At 45.3% G+C, this 17,584-nt stretch overlaps 1 protein-coding gene across 25 annotated transcripts in view; it reads left to right on the forward strand.

Annotated features, from left to right (window-relative positions):
• NRXN3 (neurexin 3) overlaps nt 1-17,584 on the forward strand; it is a 1,519,061-nt gene that overhangs the window by 99,708 nt on the left and 1,401,769 nt on the right. For all 25 annotated transcript variants that reach the window (XR_013993472.1, XR_013993473.1, XR_013993474.1 and 22 more), the window contains exon 3: nt 2,749-2,766. Coding sequence is in view for 22 of the 25 variants with exons in the window: in XM_081050416.1 (XP_080906542.1) it covers nt 2,749-2,766 (18 nt within the window). In the remaining 3 variants the exon portion in view is untranslated. The remainder of the gene's footprint in view (nt 1-2,748; nt 2,767-17,584) is intronic.

Here is a 17,584-nt window from a genome sequence, read left to right on the forward strand (position 1 = left end):
CAGCAGATGGATACTGTTGAGGTTTTGACCTCCACCCTCTGCCCCTCCCCTCCCCTGTTTGCACTCCTATCTTTGCCATTTAATTCTATTGGTCACAATTGAATGCAGAGATTCAGGTAATTCACTGCTTCTTGGGACAGGGGACAGGTGATACTGTGTCTCTCTGTTCGTCAAATTGGACATAACGCTCAAAACTGCCTCTAGGTCGGTGCCATAGCCAGGAGCTGAGCTTGGACCCTGACCCTCAGCTGAAGAGGGTTTTTCTTGGTGGCCTCATCGGCCCTCTTTGGCAAAAAGAGAGGCTTTATCTTTGATGCACAGGACTAGAATGAGGCCAAATGAAAGCTTGAGGAGGGAAAACACAAGAAATAAGAATAGAATTTGTTTTGGTTCCTGCTCACCCAGAACCTGTTAACTCCCTCTTGCCCCACTTCCCACTGAGGAGTGGGGAGGGACGAGACGACGGGGGTGGGGGGGTGGGGTGGGGGGTACTGGAGCAGCCGTGTTCACTCACAAGTGGCAGAGTTGAATGCAAATCACCGAAAGAAATACAAGCTTAATTCCTGTGGTCTCTTGGTATTTCCAGGGAGCCATCTGGTCAACATTTTTTGGTAATTCTGTCAGTGGTAATTCAAAATGATAACAATCAAAGCAGCTAACATTTATGCAGTGTTTGCCTTGTACTGAGTTAAGTGCTTTACAAGTATTTAATCTCATTTAATTCTCATAACACTGCCATAAGGGAGGCTCTGTTATCTTCCCATTTTATAGCAAAGGACTCTTAGAGAGAGTTCAGTGATTGACCCAAGGACATCTAGCAGGCTGAGATTTGAACCCAGATCTACCTGTCTCTAAAATTTAGGATTGTAACCGCAGTGCCCAAATGGGCAACTTAATATTGAAAGGGCTTTGGGGTCCACGGTATCCTGTCTCCCTTGGGTTTTGTGGCCCCAAAGAGCGTGTTTCTAAGAACAACAGTGTTTACTCTCCCACTGCTGAACTCAACTACATGTAACTAGTTTGATATCATGTTTAATGAAGGGGTATTTTAATGACAATATTCTAGGCAATCCATCAGGCATAGTTAATGGCTCTGCTGAGGTACTTATGCAGAATGTTTGTTCTTCCCACCTCTTCTATTTTGTCTCTTTTTTTCCTCCCTGCTGCCTTTCCACCCCTAAATCTAACAACTCACCAGAAAACCTGAAAGGGGGTGTGGCTGGGGAATGATTCCGAGCTCTCTAGAAGTCTCTTTGGGCAAATACAGCGGAATGCAGGGCGTGGGCTAGAGAACAGCTCAGCTCTTGCTAAGCGTATGCCCCTCCCACATGCTGAGGCACAGCGCATTAGGTCAGCACCTGGAGTTTTCTGGAGCAAGAGCCTTAGGGAACTGGCAGCAACTTTACAAATCTGATGGCAGCAAACTAGAGGCACAGAAGATAACCCCTGTCCCAACTCATGGGATAACTGGGAGGCACTGACCCAGCTCCCCCATGGCTTCAGGGTGCTCATTTTAGCTTGCAAACTGAATTCAGGTTCCATATGTCTTTGAGGGACCTGGGTTTCTGTTGAATGAATGTTGAACTGGGTGGGATTCAAGGGATCTAGGTGTCTTTTCTGGTCTCTGTCCTTGAATTAGTTGTGTAACCGTGGGCAAGTCTCACAATCTCTTTCATCCTCCATCTTAACACTGAAGAATTAAACTAGATAATATCTATGCATATCCCAGAGTCACCATTCGATGATTCTAAGTGAGTCACCCAGGACGGCCCCGATGGCTAGTGGTTTCCTGGAGTAGCCCTGTTCCTTCTCCTCAGCCATAGTGTGTCCTCTCAGGTCAATGCTTTGGGCGGCTCTCGGTTTGGCTTTTCCAGCATGATTCTGTTTCACCTTTGAGGGTAGGAGGAGGAGATTGTGTTCACGGAGATGATGGGAGTGAGCCGTTCTTCATTTTTGAAAGTTCATTGGCTTGATTCAAATGTCAACCTTCCCGGGGTGGGACGTTTATTTGTAGATGTCAGCAGTGATTTCAAATGGCAATTTCTGTCATTAATGAGGGGGTAACAAGGAGAAAAGTTGAAGGGGGAGGCAGGATTTCAATTTGTCTGGCGAATGATCTACTCACACACAGTCTCATGCGCACACACACTGCTGTCTGGGATGAAGGATGGTCACTGGGAATACTGGGGAGGGAGCGAATGATAAATGTTTCGGGGTCTTGTGTCCTTCAGCCCTATGTGATGAACAATGCTGCAACTTGCTCTTAATTCTTACGACTCTTTTTGTTCCTCAAGGCAGCGGTGTATTATGATTTTTCCTCTCTGCTGGGAAACCTTGCTTGACTTCATGTCCCGTGTTCTGTGTCTGGAGAGGAGGAGGATTTGCTTGTGTGTTGGTATGCAGAAATCAACCAGAATATTTTAACCAATATTCTTGCAGGATTCCAGTCTGCTTGGCTCTTTGGAGCGCTATCTGATTCCAGGATGATGTCTTTCCGGACAGATGTGAAGCTCATCTTTCTTGTTACATGCACAGTGAAAAGGGAGCTCGGCCCCTCGGCTTGCATGGGTGGTTTTTGGGTGAAGGTAGAGCTAAGTGCTCAGAAGCTGAGCACTTTTGGGGTCTTGCATGAACTTGATTGTCATGCAAGGGCATATTGCATTGTGTGTGTGTGTGCTAACACTCTTCTTCCTTTTTCTCTCCCTTTCTCTCCTCTCCCTTTCCCTGTCTGTGAAAATGCTGCCACAGATGTCAGTCAAGGTCCAGGTGAGTCTTGGCGTTTGTACGTCCGCTGTGCAAATTTTCCCTCTGCCAGACTGCATGGTTTGACTCTGAGTGAGACCTTTTTCTAGGGACTCTAAACAGAATAAAATTCTAAGTGTATTGCATTTTCATTGATTTAGGATTAGAAGAAGAAATGCCTTGAATTGATGGATTCATATTGTTTTTGAAGAACCATTTTAAAATCAAAGGAATGTGGTTCCCATGCTTATACAATCACTTCTTTCTGATGAATATTTCTGGGTGAATCAAAGAAGTGGAAAATGAGCATTTTTTGAAAATATTTTTAAAAGTTGTTTTGAAGATATGTTTTCTTCAATTTAATGAATATTTTTTGACTTGTCTGCCATAAATCTATTTATCTTCTATAGCTTCACGTGGTTGAAAATTGAAGATATGACATACTTAGCATGGAAAACATGATGTGGGTGAAAGAAGGTTTCTTTCTTTTTATTCTAAGAAATCGCTTTCCTTTTCCACAATGAAATTAGCAATGTTTTTTTTCTTGGTTATGTAACTAATACATGCTCACTATAAAAAAGGATTTTTTGTTAAATAAAATGGAAGAACCATCTTTACGATAATTGTGCATTTCACTTTTTAAAATGCATACTCAGCCAGTCCTAACTTTAAGCAGTGTATGTGTACACACATATATGTACACACATACACACACTCATATGAGAGGATACCACCATTTATAGATAAGAAGCGTCAAATTATTTAGAATGCTTTGGAGATCATTTTAAACCGGCTAGAACTCTGAGTTAAGAAGAAAAGATAACCTAGCAAATGAGAAGGGAGTATTTTTTTAAGGTATTTTCACGTATGTTTTCTTGTTTAGTCCTTTTGCCATTTAATTTTTCTGGCATTAATACAGTATATTCATTTTAATGGGAGAGAAATTTAGGGCCCGGCCTGACAGGTTAAGCACTTTGCCCGAGGTCATAGCGCTCAGCAGTGGTAGCAATGGGATTTGAACTTAGGACTTTCAGACTCCAAAGCCCCTGCACACTTTATTCAAACATGCTGAGTCCCATCACTGAAAGTTCTCAGCGACTGAAGATCTCATAAGTATTTCCTAATGGGACTCTTGTTTATTTTGGCTTAGGCATAATGTGATATTTTCATTATTAGCAGACCTCTTTCCAAATGAATTTATCCTTAATTGTTTTTTGAATATCTAAACTAATCAACCAAATTTAGGAAGAGTTTCTTCTGATCATTGACCTATGTGGGATAATGCACAACCTAAGAGAATAATACAGTTGTCCCTGGCTACTGCACAGGATTTCCCCATCTCTTTTCTTCTGTTCGCTCCCAAACCTTTTGAAAATAAATAGTGTTTGAACCAAACCGCAGGACAGCATTTCCTAGGAAGATACCATTAAACGCGCTCTATTTGATAATATTTTAGTTTAATCACTCACTCAACAAATATGTATTGAGAACCAACTATGTACCAGGCACTCTTCTAGGCACTAGGGATAAAAGAGTGAATAAAACAGAAGACAATCCTTGTCCTCATGGACCCTTTATTTTTCTAAATGGGGACAAACAATGAGCTAAAAATCTGTATATACACATGCGTACGTATATACATATACACATAGAGATGTATACACACACATACATATGTATAGTATGTATATATGTACATTACATATGTACATATACATAATATGTATATTACATATACGGTATGTTGTGTCAGGTGGTGGGCGATTAGTGCTGTGGAAAAAAATGAAGCAGGTAAAAATAAAGTTGTTGATTTACAGAGCGTGATCAGGGAAGGCCTCTCTGCTAAGATGATGTTTTCTAGGATACCTTCAGGAGGTGAGGGAGTAAGGCTGACACTTCAATTGTGTTTATAAAAGTGCCACTTGGCTGAACCCTTCCTCTTTGTGGTTTCCAGCGGAGATGTGACTCAGGGTCCCCATGGAGATCTCCTGTGTGCTGTGCCCTGCATAGCCGCACCTAGCTGAGGGAATGAATGGGGGCTGAAACCCAGCCTGCATTCCTTTTGCCAAGCCTGTGCCCACGGGCTGCTTCTGACCATGGGGCACCTTTCTCTAATTTTCACAAAGGCCCCATTTTGGTCCTGAGTGAAACAGCATGGCAGGTGAAATGCAGTGGACCCAGAGGCTCCCCTCCATCTCTTCGAAAGGAGTGGAGGTCAGTGAGTGACCCTTCCTTAAACAACAGCAACTATAACTAGCACCATTCCAATTTCATGGCCATTATCTCATTTTATTCTCTTAAGAACCCTCCAAGGTGTATTGCCTGTGCTGTGCTCCGTCCTACTGCTGAGGAAGTTGAGGCCAGGAGGTTAAGTGACGTGCTGATGTCTCCTAGCTCCTGAGGAGCAGTGCCAGGAGGGGATTCCAGTCTGATTCCAAACCTTGTACTCTTTGTGCTTCTCTTGAGATGTGAAGAGCTGACTGCCAATCCTGTCACCCCACTGACCCCTTGCTTTTTTGTAGTTTCTGAGCCTGAAGCAAATCACTAATTCAGAACCTTCCTTTGTGGCCATGGGTGTGGCAGGGGGCGGCCTGAGCTGCCTGGCCCTCGTTGAGGTGAGGGGCCCACCTCTCTGAGCCCCTGGACAGGCAGTCTGGAGCCAGCAGCGCTGTGGCTCTGAAACAAGACACCTTTAGTGCTCTCTGCTGTTGTTCCCCCTTCTTCTTAGGTAGTCAAATTGGGGATTTTATGAACTAATATAACTATGTACCCAGGGGTCACTGGAAAGCCTATAAAGGGACGATTGATTAATTATTGCATTTTACATGTTGAGGAAATTGGTTAGAAGTAACCCTACTATAAAACACAGTCAGAGATGGGGCCTGGCAGGTAATGTCTTTCCCAAGATCCAGGAGATGGGCTGGGACCTTGGAGAGACTATCCTGGACACGCAGGAGAAGAGGGGTAGATGCTATTTCACTGGACTTCCCACGTAGGAAAATCCACAGCCCCTGTCCTAGTCTTCGGGGAAGAGGTTCAGAATCGTAAAGCAGCGACGGGCATTTGTGGTGTGTTGGCCTAAAGGAGGGGAGGGATGCTGAAATCCTTTGATTTGACTCTTCACATCAACCCCTCCAGGCAGGTATCTCCATCCTCTCTACAGACGAGGAAAAGGAGCCTCAGAGAGATTCCGTAACTGCCCACTTTGGCCAGCTGCTCATACAAGACAGGGTCTCAGGCCTGTCTGCCTTCAGAGCCTGTGCTCTATTTCTTCAAAACCCTGGCATATCCAGGGCAGAGCTATGTCTGTATTCCCAACTTTTTGCTTGGTACACAGCACATAGTAGGACCTCAGAAATGTCGGCTGAGCAGAGAGTGTGGCCATAAGCACCAGGGGCACTGTGCGTCTGCAGGGTCCCAGGACATGTTGGAGCTCAGAGGGTATCTAGCCCCAGGAGAGCAAGTCTCTGACTTTTCAGAGGAGGAAATGGAGGCCCGGGAAGGGAAGGGACATCTCCAAGGCCATGGAACCCTTTCGTGACCTGGAAGGACTACCGTCTGGCTCGTCTCCTATGCTCCTGGCCCACAGGGATTTGTCGCTGGTCTCCCCAGGCTGCCTGTAGGACAGGTGTGGGCAGTCCAGTCCCAGCCCTGCCGTACTGGGCAGTGACCTCAGCCCTCTCCCCTCTCTCTTCTCAGGTGTTCCAGAACTCCCAGCCGAGCAGAGAGGAAGCTGCTTGGAGGTGGGGTGGGGGAGGGGGCTTGGTTAGAGGAGGGAACAGTGCTGGGGGGCCTGGAGCTATGAGACCCCTTCTTCCCCCTCCGCCAAGCTTCTCTCTGCAGCCAGGAGGGGCTGTTTATGATGCTCCATGATAGACTCTCTCCTCAGAAAGGATAATTTCTCAGGCTCTGCCTGCTGATTAGAGCCGGAATTTAAATGAATAACTGTGACCTTGTGGAAGTGCCCTAGTTATTCAGAGACCCGATGAGGAAATAGGCCTCTTACTTCGGTCCATCAGAGCCCTGGCAGGTGTGGGAGGAGGGGCTGCTGTCTGCCAGGGCCCAGAGGAGGTCTGCTGCTGCCGCAAGCCAGACTGCCTTTCCTCTAGCCTCCTTCTGCCCTCTCTTGATCTCCGCCCTCTTTCTGTGTAAGTCATCTCAGGGCTGTCTTTAGAGAGGGGACATAGTTTTTGTCCTGAGCCCTGCCCTGTGTCTGGGGGCGGGGGCGAGGGGGTGTCATTCAGTCCAGCCTGAGGGACACTGTTCTAAATCTGAAGCTAGGAGGCAGCACCTGATATGTCTGACTTGTGTTTATGGATACAAAGGGTTTGCCCTAGAAGCTTGCTGCTCACAGGTGACCCACCCAAGCGGCAGAGTCGGACTCACCCAGGAGTGTGTTAGAAAGGCAGAATCTCAGGCCTCACCCCAGACAGAGCCCTAGGTGTATACAACTTAATGTTCGAGACATACTGACTTCACATTCCCAGACTCTTCTCCCCTTTGGGGCCAACCAGGCTATGTTTGCTGCGGAAGGTGCATTCCACCTTGCTAAAGCCCTATTCCTCGTCTGTTCCACTGGGCACAGCACGAAATATCCACTTTCTGGGTTGATAGGAGTTAAGAGGAAGAGAGATACTAGGGAAGGAAAGGGGAATGAACAGTTATTGACCATTTAGTCTGTGCCCGGCCTTGTTCCGGCAGTTTTCCTGTAAAAGTTTATGTACTGTAAGGCAGGATAGCTTAGGATAGAGTAAGGTACCACACACTAAGGTGCATGAGCGAAAGCCAGCCCACTGCCTCGTTTCATGTGGACTTCGCGCTAAGGATGGGTTTCCACTTTTTAGATGGTTGACAGCAATCAAAAGAATAATTTGTGACACAAAAATTTGATGAAATTTGATGTCAGTGTTTTTAAATAAAGTTTTGTTGGAACAAAGGCACACATGTTTGTTTCTGGATCGTCCAGGACTGCTTTGCAAAGTCAGCGTGGAGTAGCTGTGACAGAGACCCAACGGCTTGCAAAGCCTAAAAGATTTACGCGCTGGCCCTTCACAGAAAAAGTTTGCCACCCGGGTAGAGCACAGACTCGGAGCCAGACACCTGGGTTGACATCCTGGCTTTATCCCAACCTAACAGTATGACCTGTTCAAGTTACTTTGCTTCTGAGGATCCTAATTACCTGACCTGTAAAATGGGAATAGTAAATGCCCACATCAGGGGGTTGTTGTGCAGATTAAGTGAGCTCATGTGTCTGTAGAAGAGTGCCTGGCACATAGTAAACACTGCATACATGAGCTATTATTGCAAGTTATCTTATTTGATCCTTTCCACACGTGTGGATGAAGACGTTTAGGTGCAGAGAAGTTTCAGAACAAAACAAACCAAAACCAATTCTTTCACCTGGGTCTTGGTCTCCCTACCTGTTCAGAGGCACGCTCTCCCTGCTGTGCTGTCAGGCCCCTCTAAACACACCTGCTCTTCTCTCCTTGTCACACATTCTCTCCCATCTGGCCTGATCTGTCTGCTTTCAGGGAGGAGGTCCCACAAACTTAGAATCCGGCCAATATTGCTCTCCAGGGAGGCGTAGGAATCCCAGGAAAGGGAACTGACATGTATAGAGGACCTCATGTGTTGGACACCTACCCCTTCACAGATGAGGAACCTTGGGCTCACAGGCATTATATCCTCTGCTCAAGTGAGAAGCAGGGGTGATAGCTCCGAGAATTTAAGTGCAGATCTGGGATCTCTGCTCTGTGGTCTGCTTCCTTCTGGCTCTGTCACTTTCCCCAGGCACTGTGTGGCCTTCGGTAAGTCATGTGACCTCTCTGGGCATCAGGCTGCCTTTCTTTAATGTGATGAGTTTGAATGATATAACTTCTCAAGCTACTCCCGGTCCAGGATCTATGACTAGGCCATCTGAATGAGGTGCCTTGGCGAACAGCAATCAGGGAAATGCCTTCTCCTTTAAAACCAAAGACTTGTAACTCCTAATTCCAGTAGCCCCTGAAATATATTTGTCTTCCCTCTCAGGTTCTTTTGGCCAAATAGCCCCACTTGCCTTTCTCCCTTATTAGGAAAAATACCTGACACTTATGAGCTTGCACTTTGAGCCTGGCACTGAAATACTAAGTTTTTGCATGGTCATTTACTTCTTTTGACATCTCCAGGAGGTAGATTCTGTCATTAGACCCATTTCACTCAGGAATGAACTGAGGCTCACAGACAATAACTTACCGGCCCAGTGAAGAGTGGAGTGGGATGAAAACCCTGGTCTACCTGGTCCTGGAGACATCTCCCAGGCAGCTGCACCAGAATGCACACCCACGAAGGTACACTCCTGTTCACGCCTATATGCCCTAGGCCTAGAACAGAGCCAACTCATCATAGGCATAGAATAAGTACTTACTCAATGAATAAACCATGCTCAGGACTCAGCTCTTCATTGTACCCCAAACCCCTCTGCTTTTTATTGAGGTGCACCCTGAGATAGAAGGAAATTAAACCAACCTTTATTCAGTTCCCATTTTGGGCTTGGCTCAGTAGGAGATGCAGGCTGTAGGGAAATCCACTACTGCCGTGCGTCATTGGATTGGAAAGGGGCCCTCGGCTGGGCTAGCAGTGCTCAGCTTTCAGCCAATTTCCCTGCTGGGGCCTGGGAAGACCCCCTTGGCTCCCGTAGTCATTCTTGATGAGTAAGTGTGAGTAAGGCGCTGCTTCCCAGCCTGTCTCCAGCTTTGTCTAACTCGTGGAGGCAGATCACCGGGCCTTGGTGACTTTTTTTTTTTTTTAGGGCCTTTTAACATTCCCTTCTTTACTGTCTTGGCAAGCCTGACTCACTGGAGTGCTGCTTACGGTTCCATTTTGTTTCTCAGTTCCAGAGGGCAAGGTCAGAGTTAGCGCTGGGAAACATCACTAGAGATACCCTGTCGTCTCAGTGGGATAGTACAACTGCCCCACCCCGACCCTGCCAAATGGCTGGGGACTATATTTGTTGCTCCAATGATGAGGGGGCATTGGTGGCATTAAGTAGAAAGGGGCAATGAATGCTAAATGTGCTATAATGTATGGGAGGGTTTAATACATTATAAAAAAAAGATTTGTGCTGCTCAAAATGCTACTGGTGAGAACAAAGAGAAACAATTCTAGACCAATTCCTTCCTTGTACAGGAGAGGAAGCTGAGGCCATAGAATATCCATTTAACTCAGCTAAGTCACACAGCTGACTGATGGCAGCCTCGGAGACCCTCCCAGTCTGTAGGCCTGCCTAGGGAAGTCTGGAAAGGATCTGGGCTGAGGCAGTCAGTTCACAGGGCAAGGCTGAAGGAGGAGGGAGGAGATGGGATGCAGCTGAAAGTTCAGGACAGTGGGTCCCTTGTGGGGCAACTTGCCTGACTGTGACCGTGGTGGGAAGCATCTGAGGACACCTGGCAGGTAGGCTGCTAGTGCTTCCAGCTTACTGGAGAAATGGCATTGACAAGAGACAGTGGGCGGGGTAGAGACAGGGCCTGGATATACCAGTCACATTGCTGTAATGACAGCATTGACTGCAAGCTTTCGAGCTCTTCCCAGGTGCCGCGGACGGTGTTAAGTGCTTTCCATACGTGGCAGCTTGTGATTGTCATAGTAATCCTGAGAAGATATTTTATGAGCACATCTAATATGGCAGGTAGTGGGGATGCAGGCATGGATAAGTTCTCAAAGTGGGAGGCAGATAATGTATGGGCAAGAGGCACCGGAAAGTTCACTAGCTCAAAATCCTACAGTTAGTAAGAGGCAGAGCTGGGATTTGAATCCAAGTCTTGGGTTATTTAGAGCAGTGGTTTGCAAACTCTGGTACGCATCCAGAAATCACCTGGAGAGCTTATAAATGAGATCCAGGCTTATTAAAGCGAGACATTTCCCCCAGGGGATTCTGATAGGACCAAAGTTTGAGAACTACTATTTTAAAGGAAAGGGAGCAAGAGGGTGAAGGGACTTGAAAGCTTCAGGCTTAGCCACTAGTTTAAACCCTACAAGCATTCAGGGAGGCTAGGAGGGTGGGATGAATGATCTCCCCTTTGTCTGAGCGCCCATGGCACCTTAGGTCTCCATCAGCACCATCATCATAGTATACTATTGTCACTCGTGTACTGTCCCCTCATGTCCCCCACTGGCCAGCACGGGCTGTTGAAGGACAGGGAGTGTCTTACCCTGTGAGAACTTATCCATGCCTATATCCCCACTACCTGCCATATTATATGTGTTCATAAAACTTTGTTGTTAGAATCACATTTCAGGGATGGAAAGGACCCCAAAGTTGTCAAGTCTCTCTGTGCACCTAATTTTTGAATCCCTTCCACAAGAGTTTATTCAGACTTGGCTCCTGCAGTGAAGAGCAAATCCTTGCTCCTTTAGCCATTCTTCCAAGCTCTTATTCTGAGTCACTATAGTTTTCACCACCTGTATTGCTTCCAGCCCTTGGAGACACACAGAATAGATTTAATTATACTCCCAGTGTTTGAAGACAGGGCTTTTGTCTTTAAGAATTTTCTTTCCTAAGGGGTACAACATCTCCAGTTTCTTTGGGCATTCTCATACAAGGGTTTTACGTTCTTTTATCCAGGTCATTATTCTCTGAAAAATGACTTTTTTTTTTTTTTTTTTTTTTTTTGGGTAGTATCCTTTCCAAACAAGGAGGCCCACACACATACAGAATTACGGATGTGTTCCAACCTGTTCATTATAGGATGGTCTCATAGGATGGTCTCATTACCCCCTTTTTCTAGACTCCCTGTATCTATTAATGATAATATCGAACCCTTTAGTATTTTTTTAATGAGTATGGTAGTAAGTTGAACTTAAAGGCACTGGAAATCTTTTCTATTTTATGTGTGGCTGCTGTAAAACCATTCTCTCCTGGTCCTGCACTGTGCAATGGTTTATTTGACTTAGACTTGGGACCATTCTTTGATTTTGTTCAATTCAGTCCTGGATTTTTAAAATCTAGCATACTATGATCTATGAGAGTACAGTTCTTTCATCTAGCAAGCCAGCTGTCCCTCCCAGCTTCATGCCATTCATGATTGAAGAGCTATTTTAGAGACGTTCTTGACAAGTTGGAGAGCAAAGACTTCTTGTTTGGGAAGAGTTTCTTCTAAAAGGCATAATTGCCTATCCTTTAATCTTTAGAGTGTCAAGCATAACTGCCTTCATCTCTCTCCCTTCCATGCCATTCACACATAAGGAAACCCTGCTTCTTGCCCCCTAATGAAGTGGAATAGACTGGGAAGGTGCTGCAGACCTTCTTTCCTCTACCCTGTGGTTATGTCCTACAGAAGCTGTTGGTGATTCATGGTTGACACTGGAAGGAATAATTTCTGTTCAGCCTACTCACGAGGCTGTGAGAGCAAAGTTGGGTGAAAGGCACCCGGTGGGTGGGCTCGTGCAGTTATCCTACAAAGGGCTTAGTGAGGATGGAACATGAGGGCATCATAGAAGGGCCAATCCAGAGGCTGGGACCTGGGTGGCACCTGCCTTGGAGAATTAGCACCAGGCTCTCTTCCGGAAACCCTCCTCATTGTCAGTCCAACTATTCGTTTCATCCCCAGTATTGTGCAAGTCTTGTGGAAGACGAGCCAAAGTCGTATATGTAAACAGGTGATCTTCCCAAGTGTCAGCTCATGATTTCTGTTAGGTGACGCACTGAAGTTTTGTTCAGTGCCTACCTTTCTGATTATGGGTGGTATTCCCAGGGTATTAGTTTGAACCATTTAAAATTGTCATTTTTGTAGGTCAAAACCCGTTAAATATCAGAAGTTTTATATGGCTCAAACCAACAGCTGTTTGGCCTCTTGGGAGACCATCTTAGTGCATAGGAGCATAGCCTCTTGGAGTTGGATTGGCTTTTAGGTAGTTATGTTCAAAAACCCCACTCTGAATCTCTTCTCTGTACCCTCTGTTCTTGCGGAACGTGCTTGCTGCTTTGTCCTGTAACTTTTAAAATGCTTGAAGGCAGTTCTCACGTCCTTCTCTAGCTCTCTCTTATTTGGGCTGCATATAGCAGTTCCTTCAGCCATTCTGCCTGTGACATGTTTTGGACCTCTTACCATTCTGATCATTCTTTGGATACACCCCACCTGCTTCATGCCCCTCCTAACATATGGCACAGTCTCTGAACCAAATCCTAGATTTAGTACAGTCTGTGCTGAGAAGAGGTGGGACTATTGACTTCTTTTAATTTCCGTGGGTGGGGAGGATGGAGGGGGTTGTGCTTAAGTCGCAGAGTTTACATTTGTCCCTTAAAATTAAATTTCACTTTTGCCTGTTCACATCCTTTTGGACCCTGATTCTGATATCTAACAAATGAGGTATTCCTTTCAGCTCTCATTCATCACAACACCCGGACAGTGTTCCAAGGATGTTCTCAGCCAAGTCATTGATCCAAAGGTTGAGCAGGCCCAGGCTCTGTTGGTGAACCTCTGATAGAACAAGGAAACCAAAGCCCATAATGGAGGTCAGGGAAATGCCCGGGGAAGGGCTGATCTGAGGCACAATTATGGCGTCGGGGGAGGTTTCCTTCAGATCCTGCCTCCTCCCTTTAACCATCCTTCTCCCACCCCGTCCTTCCCCTACACCCTCCCTCCTGCCCACGGTGGCCAACTCCCTCAACCTGTGACTGCATGTCTCTGTCCTTCCTTCACTCACATGTCCCTGTGCCACCCCAGTCACTAAAAAAAGATCTTTGGTTTGGCTTCCTAATGGTCCCACGCACAGGACAGTGTCAATGACTGAGGAGCCTGAGTGTATCTATGTTCAGATTTGCATGTTCATGAGGAAAGGGGCTTAATCCCATCAAGAAGTGACCTGGCAAAGGAAAGGCTTCGTGTTTGAATAGCATCTGTGGATGGGGATCGAGGAGAGGGAGATGTTGGCCATTTAAAAGCAGACTCTCCCACTGCTCCTTCTATTGTGCTTGACCAGGGTCAGAGATGAAGTTGAATTAATGTCCAGGCCCTCTTTTCTGCTCCTGAGTGCTCTAAGACATGTGTCTTCTCTTCTCTACCAGCACTGAATTAGACAGGATTGCTAGTGTCATGGTTACCATCACAGCCTGGAGGGCCCATCTGTTGGCTTGGAATCCTCACTTCACCCCTTACTAAGCAGTGTGGCTTTGGCTCTAGGCCCTGCTTTCCTCACCTGTAAAATCAAAATTATAGCAATGCCTAGCCCACAGAGCTGGATTTAATGAGATACACCTAGCCATGCCTTGTCTATCTATAGTAAACAGTCAACAAACATTAGCTACTGTTGTAATCGTGTTTTTGTTTTGTTTTGTTTTTTTAACCAAGTTAACTGAATTTCCTCTCTTTTAAGTACTTAAAATGCTAAGATGTGTATTTCTTTTCCCCCTTCTCCCTTTTCCAAATTCCTGGTCACCCTACAGACGCTGTCATTTGTGGCTTCTCTACCTTCACTAGCTCCTTAGTTCCTCTGGAAACATGAGGTGTATGTTTCCATTACCTTCTGATTTTATGTAATTACTCTTTTCAAAACTCTTTGTGGCTTCCTAAGAATTCAGCGTTGGCACTTGCCACAATTAGTGACATTTAATTTCTCTACTTCGGTATGGAAAAAGAGATGATATATGTAGATTTTACACTGGGATAAAAGTTACCCTGAGAGTGAATGAAAGAAAAGTCTTGGCAGGGATAACTTGCTTTTTTTACCCCCTGAATCTCCCCTGCCCCCATCATGAGTGACTTCCTTCCTCCGCTGAAATCCTTTCCCCAGTTACCCAGCCAGAGCGAAGGAAGGAAGCATGGACTGAAAATCATCTGAGGTAGGTGGGATATTATAGGTTTGAGGGGGAGACAGTATTAGCTTAAATGATGGAGGCCTTCAACTTCTGGCCTGGTTCCTGAACATGACATCTTCCTCTTGCTTGTTGCAGTAAATGGTTTCTATCTCTGTATTAGTCATTCTCATGACAGGCTTCATGATGGCCACAGCTGCTTACAAATGACTTCGCTTCCATAGCCATTTCCATTCTCCCAAGCTGCAAAGGCAACTATCTCCATGGGGATTTTCCCAAAGGATGTAACATACTTTAGAGAGCCATACCTATATTTTGCATATAATTTACATATGATTTGCAGTCTGTTCTAAGGCAATTTCAAGTGTGTATGTCTTACCTACTGGTGATCTTTTTCTCCTCTTGTTCTTGCATATAGCTCGAGAACCTGTGCACCAGACATAGACAGGCACGAGAGGGGTAGAAGATAGTTCTGGAAAGAGTGAGAGGAAGGCTAAAAAATATCAGACATCTTGTTGGGATCCAGAATGGTCCCTGGATCCAACTAGGGTAGCATTTCATTAGGCTGTGACGTCTAGAGAGGAGACACTTCCATTGCTTTCTAATTGTTTTGTAATTATTTTTTAAAAGGCATTGTAGTTCCAGAAGAATTCTATGTTGACAATTCTTAATATCCTGCCCATCAAAGGGTCATCCAAGCCCACCTCCTGATTCCTATCCACCATTAGGTGAACTTTTAAGAGCTGGCTTTCGAGTGTTAGTTGAGGATCTATTCAAATCCAGAGCCCGTGGTGAGCTTCTTTTGGAAAGGTGTGGACCCCTTTGCTTCCCTGAGTCCCCTGTTCCAGCTCACGTCCTGCCTTTCAGCAGCCCTTGAATGTCAGGCCCAGAATAAATGCCAGACCCCCAACCCAGCCAGCGTGCTGGCCCCAGAGCCGGCTGTGTGGCATAGGGGTCACTGGTGATGTGGATTTTGACCCTCTGTTTCTGAGATTGATGAGAATGCCTGTTTTCATTTTTTCCCCTTCCTCATCAACCACACACCCAGCCTAGATTCCTTTTCCTTTCTTACTAATTAAATCCTTCTCCATTAAGATTTTTGAGCATTATTTTCTGGATCTATAATGGAAAGCCAAATAGCTCCGTTGCTTTTTTTTTAATGTAAAATTTTATTTTAATGTTGAATATGCTTGGAAGTAGAAAAAAAGAACCTTTAGGATATCTTACTATTCCCCTCCCCAGTCCCCCATCCCTGCCAGGTTAAGACCCACTGTTCCAGCCACTTTTTCTTTGAGAATTTATTTACCTACATGGGCACAGACCCCTTTTCCTCGAAAGGGAGGTGATACACCCTTGTGTTGCCCTGACTTTCTCGTAGACCTCAGTCCTACATTGTTAAATGCACCCTAGACATTTAAATTTTTTTTTAAAATTAGTTTCAGGTGAACAAAACAATGTGTTAGACATTTGTCATTTATATCCCTCACACAATCACCCTAGACATTTTTGGTCGAGTGATTCTTCTGTTTCTTCAACTTATCCTGCCTAAAACTGAGCTCTTGTTGCCCTCACTCCAAATCCATTTCCCACCCCCGTCTGATCTTCCTATTTCTGACAATGCTTCACTCAGTCTCCCATCTTCTCCTCTGCTAAAGCATGTCATCGGTCACCCAAAGCCTGTTGAACATTCTTTTTTCCTTTTTCTTCCCTCTGCCATGGTATTAATTTAGGCTCTTTGTGACTAATCTTTCTGCCTCCATGTCTTTTCCCTGTAATCCATCCTGTCCACACCATTGCCAAAGCAACCTTCCCGAACATCATTTTCCCTGGGTCACTCGCCTGCTCGTGAACCCTCAGTGTCGCCCATTAGCTGCAAGATCAAGGCCATTTCCTTAGCCTTGAAACTCAAGGCCTCCATACCACAGCTCCATCCTTTGAGCCTTGAGGTTGCCTTTCGCTTCTTTCTGATGTGAACCATTTATATTTGTTCATACCTGCCGTGTGCCTGGCTGTGTCCTACATTCTTCTGGGAAATCCTTGCAAATGCGTCTTGTGGTCTTTGGAACTAGTGGTGGTACCTGGAATGTTGTCTATGTATCTAAATCCTAAACTATCTTTCAAGGCCTAGTACAGATTTCATTCCTCCAGAAACCTTTTCTATGCATTCAGGGCCCTCCTCACCGTCCTGTTGTCCTTATTGTCTGAATCCGTCATTTGAGACTTAGCAACCATTCATTCATTCCTCATTCAATCACCAAACACATACTAAGCACCTACTGTGTGTCAGGCACTGTGCTAGGTGTGGCCTCACACATCAGTGTATTTTTATAGCATAATAAAAATAAACAATAGCCCTTACCATGTGCAGACCCAGCTTTACATATACTCATGTATTTCATTCTCAAAACAACCTATGAATTTGGCATTATTGTTATTCAAATTTTATAGATAGGGAGATCAGGGCACAGAGATGTTTAGCGAGTTTCCTAAAGTCAAAAGCTAGAAAGCAGCAAAGGTGGGATTCTGAAGTCCTTGATCTTAACCCTGAGACTTCACGGTCAGGTACCAGTATATGTGTTTGTGTCAATGTGAACACACACACCTTCCCAGCTACGCTATAGACCTACAGGTTACTGACCGTGTACCTCGTTTGTATAGTACCTCGCCACTGCCTTATCCAGTCTTTGCATATAGTAGGTACTTGAATGTTTTGGTTGCTTGCTTGTTTTTTCATGCATTCACTTTTGAGGAGCTTAAGATTAGTAGTAGCAAGTAGTGATTTGGAGTGGAAGAGGGAGAAACAGAATTTCAGAATAGACCAGGACACTCTGGAATTCTTGATTTCTGGTTCTTAACTCTGCAAGCTATGAGGATAGGTTTGTATGAGAGAAGATTCTGATATAAAAGCTGTTGACAGTGGAATACAATTCCTTTCTCAGAAAGCAAAACGAAACTCAGACCGTATTATGGTTACACAGGTTCTCCCCTCCCTCCAGTTGTTCCCTTTGGCTTTACGGCTGGCAAAACCAGGTTTTACTTCTGGATCCCAGA

The sequence above is a fragment of the Rhinolophus hipposideros genome (assembly GCF_964194185.1).
Source record: "Rhinolophus hipposideros genome assembly, chromosome: 5".
NCBI classification, from domain to species: Eukaryota; Metazoa; Chordata; class Mammalia; order Chiroptera; family Rhinolophidae; genus Rhinolophus; species Rhinolophus hipposideros.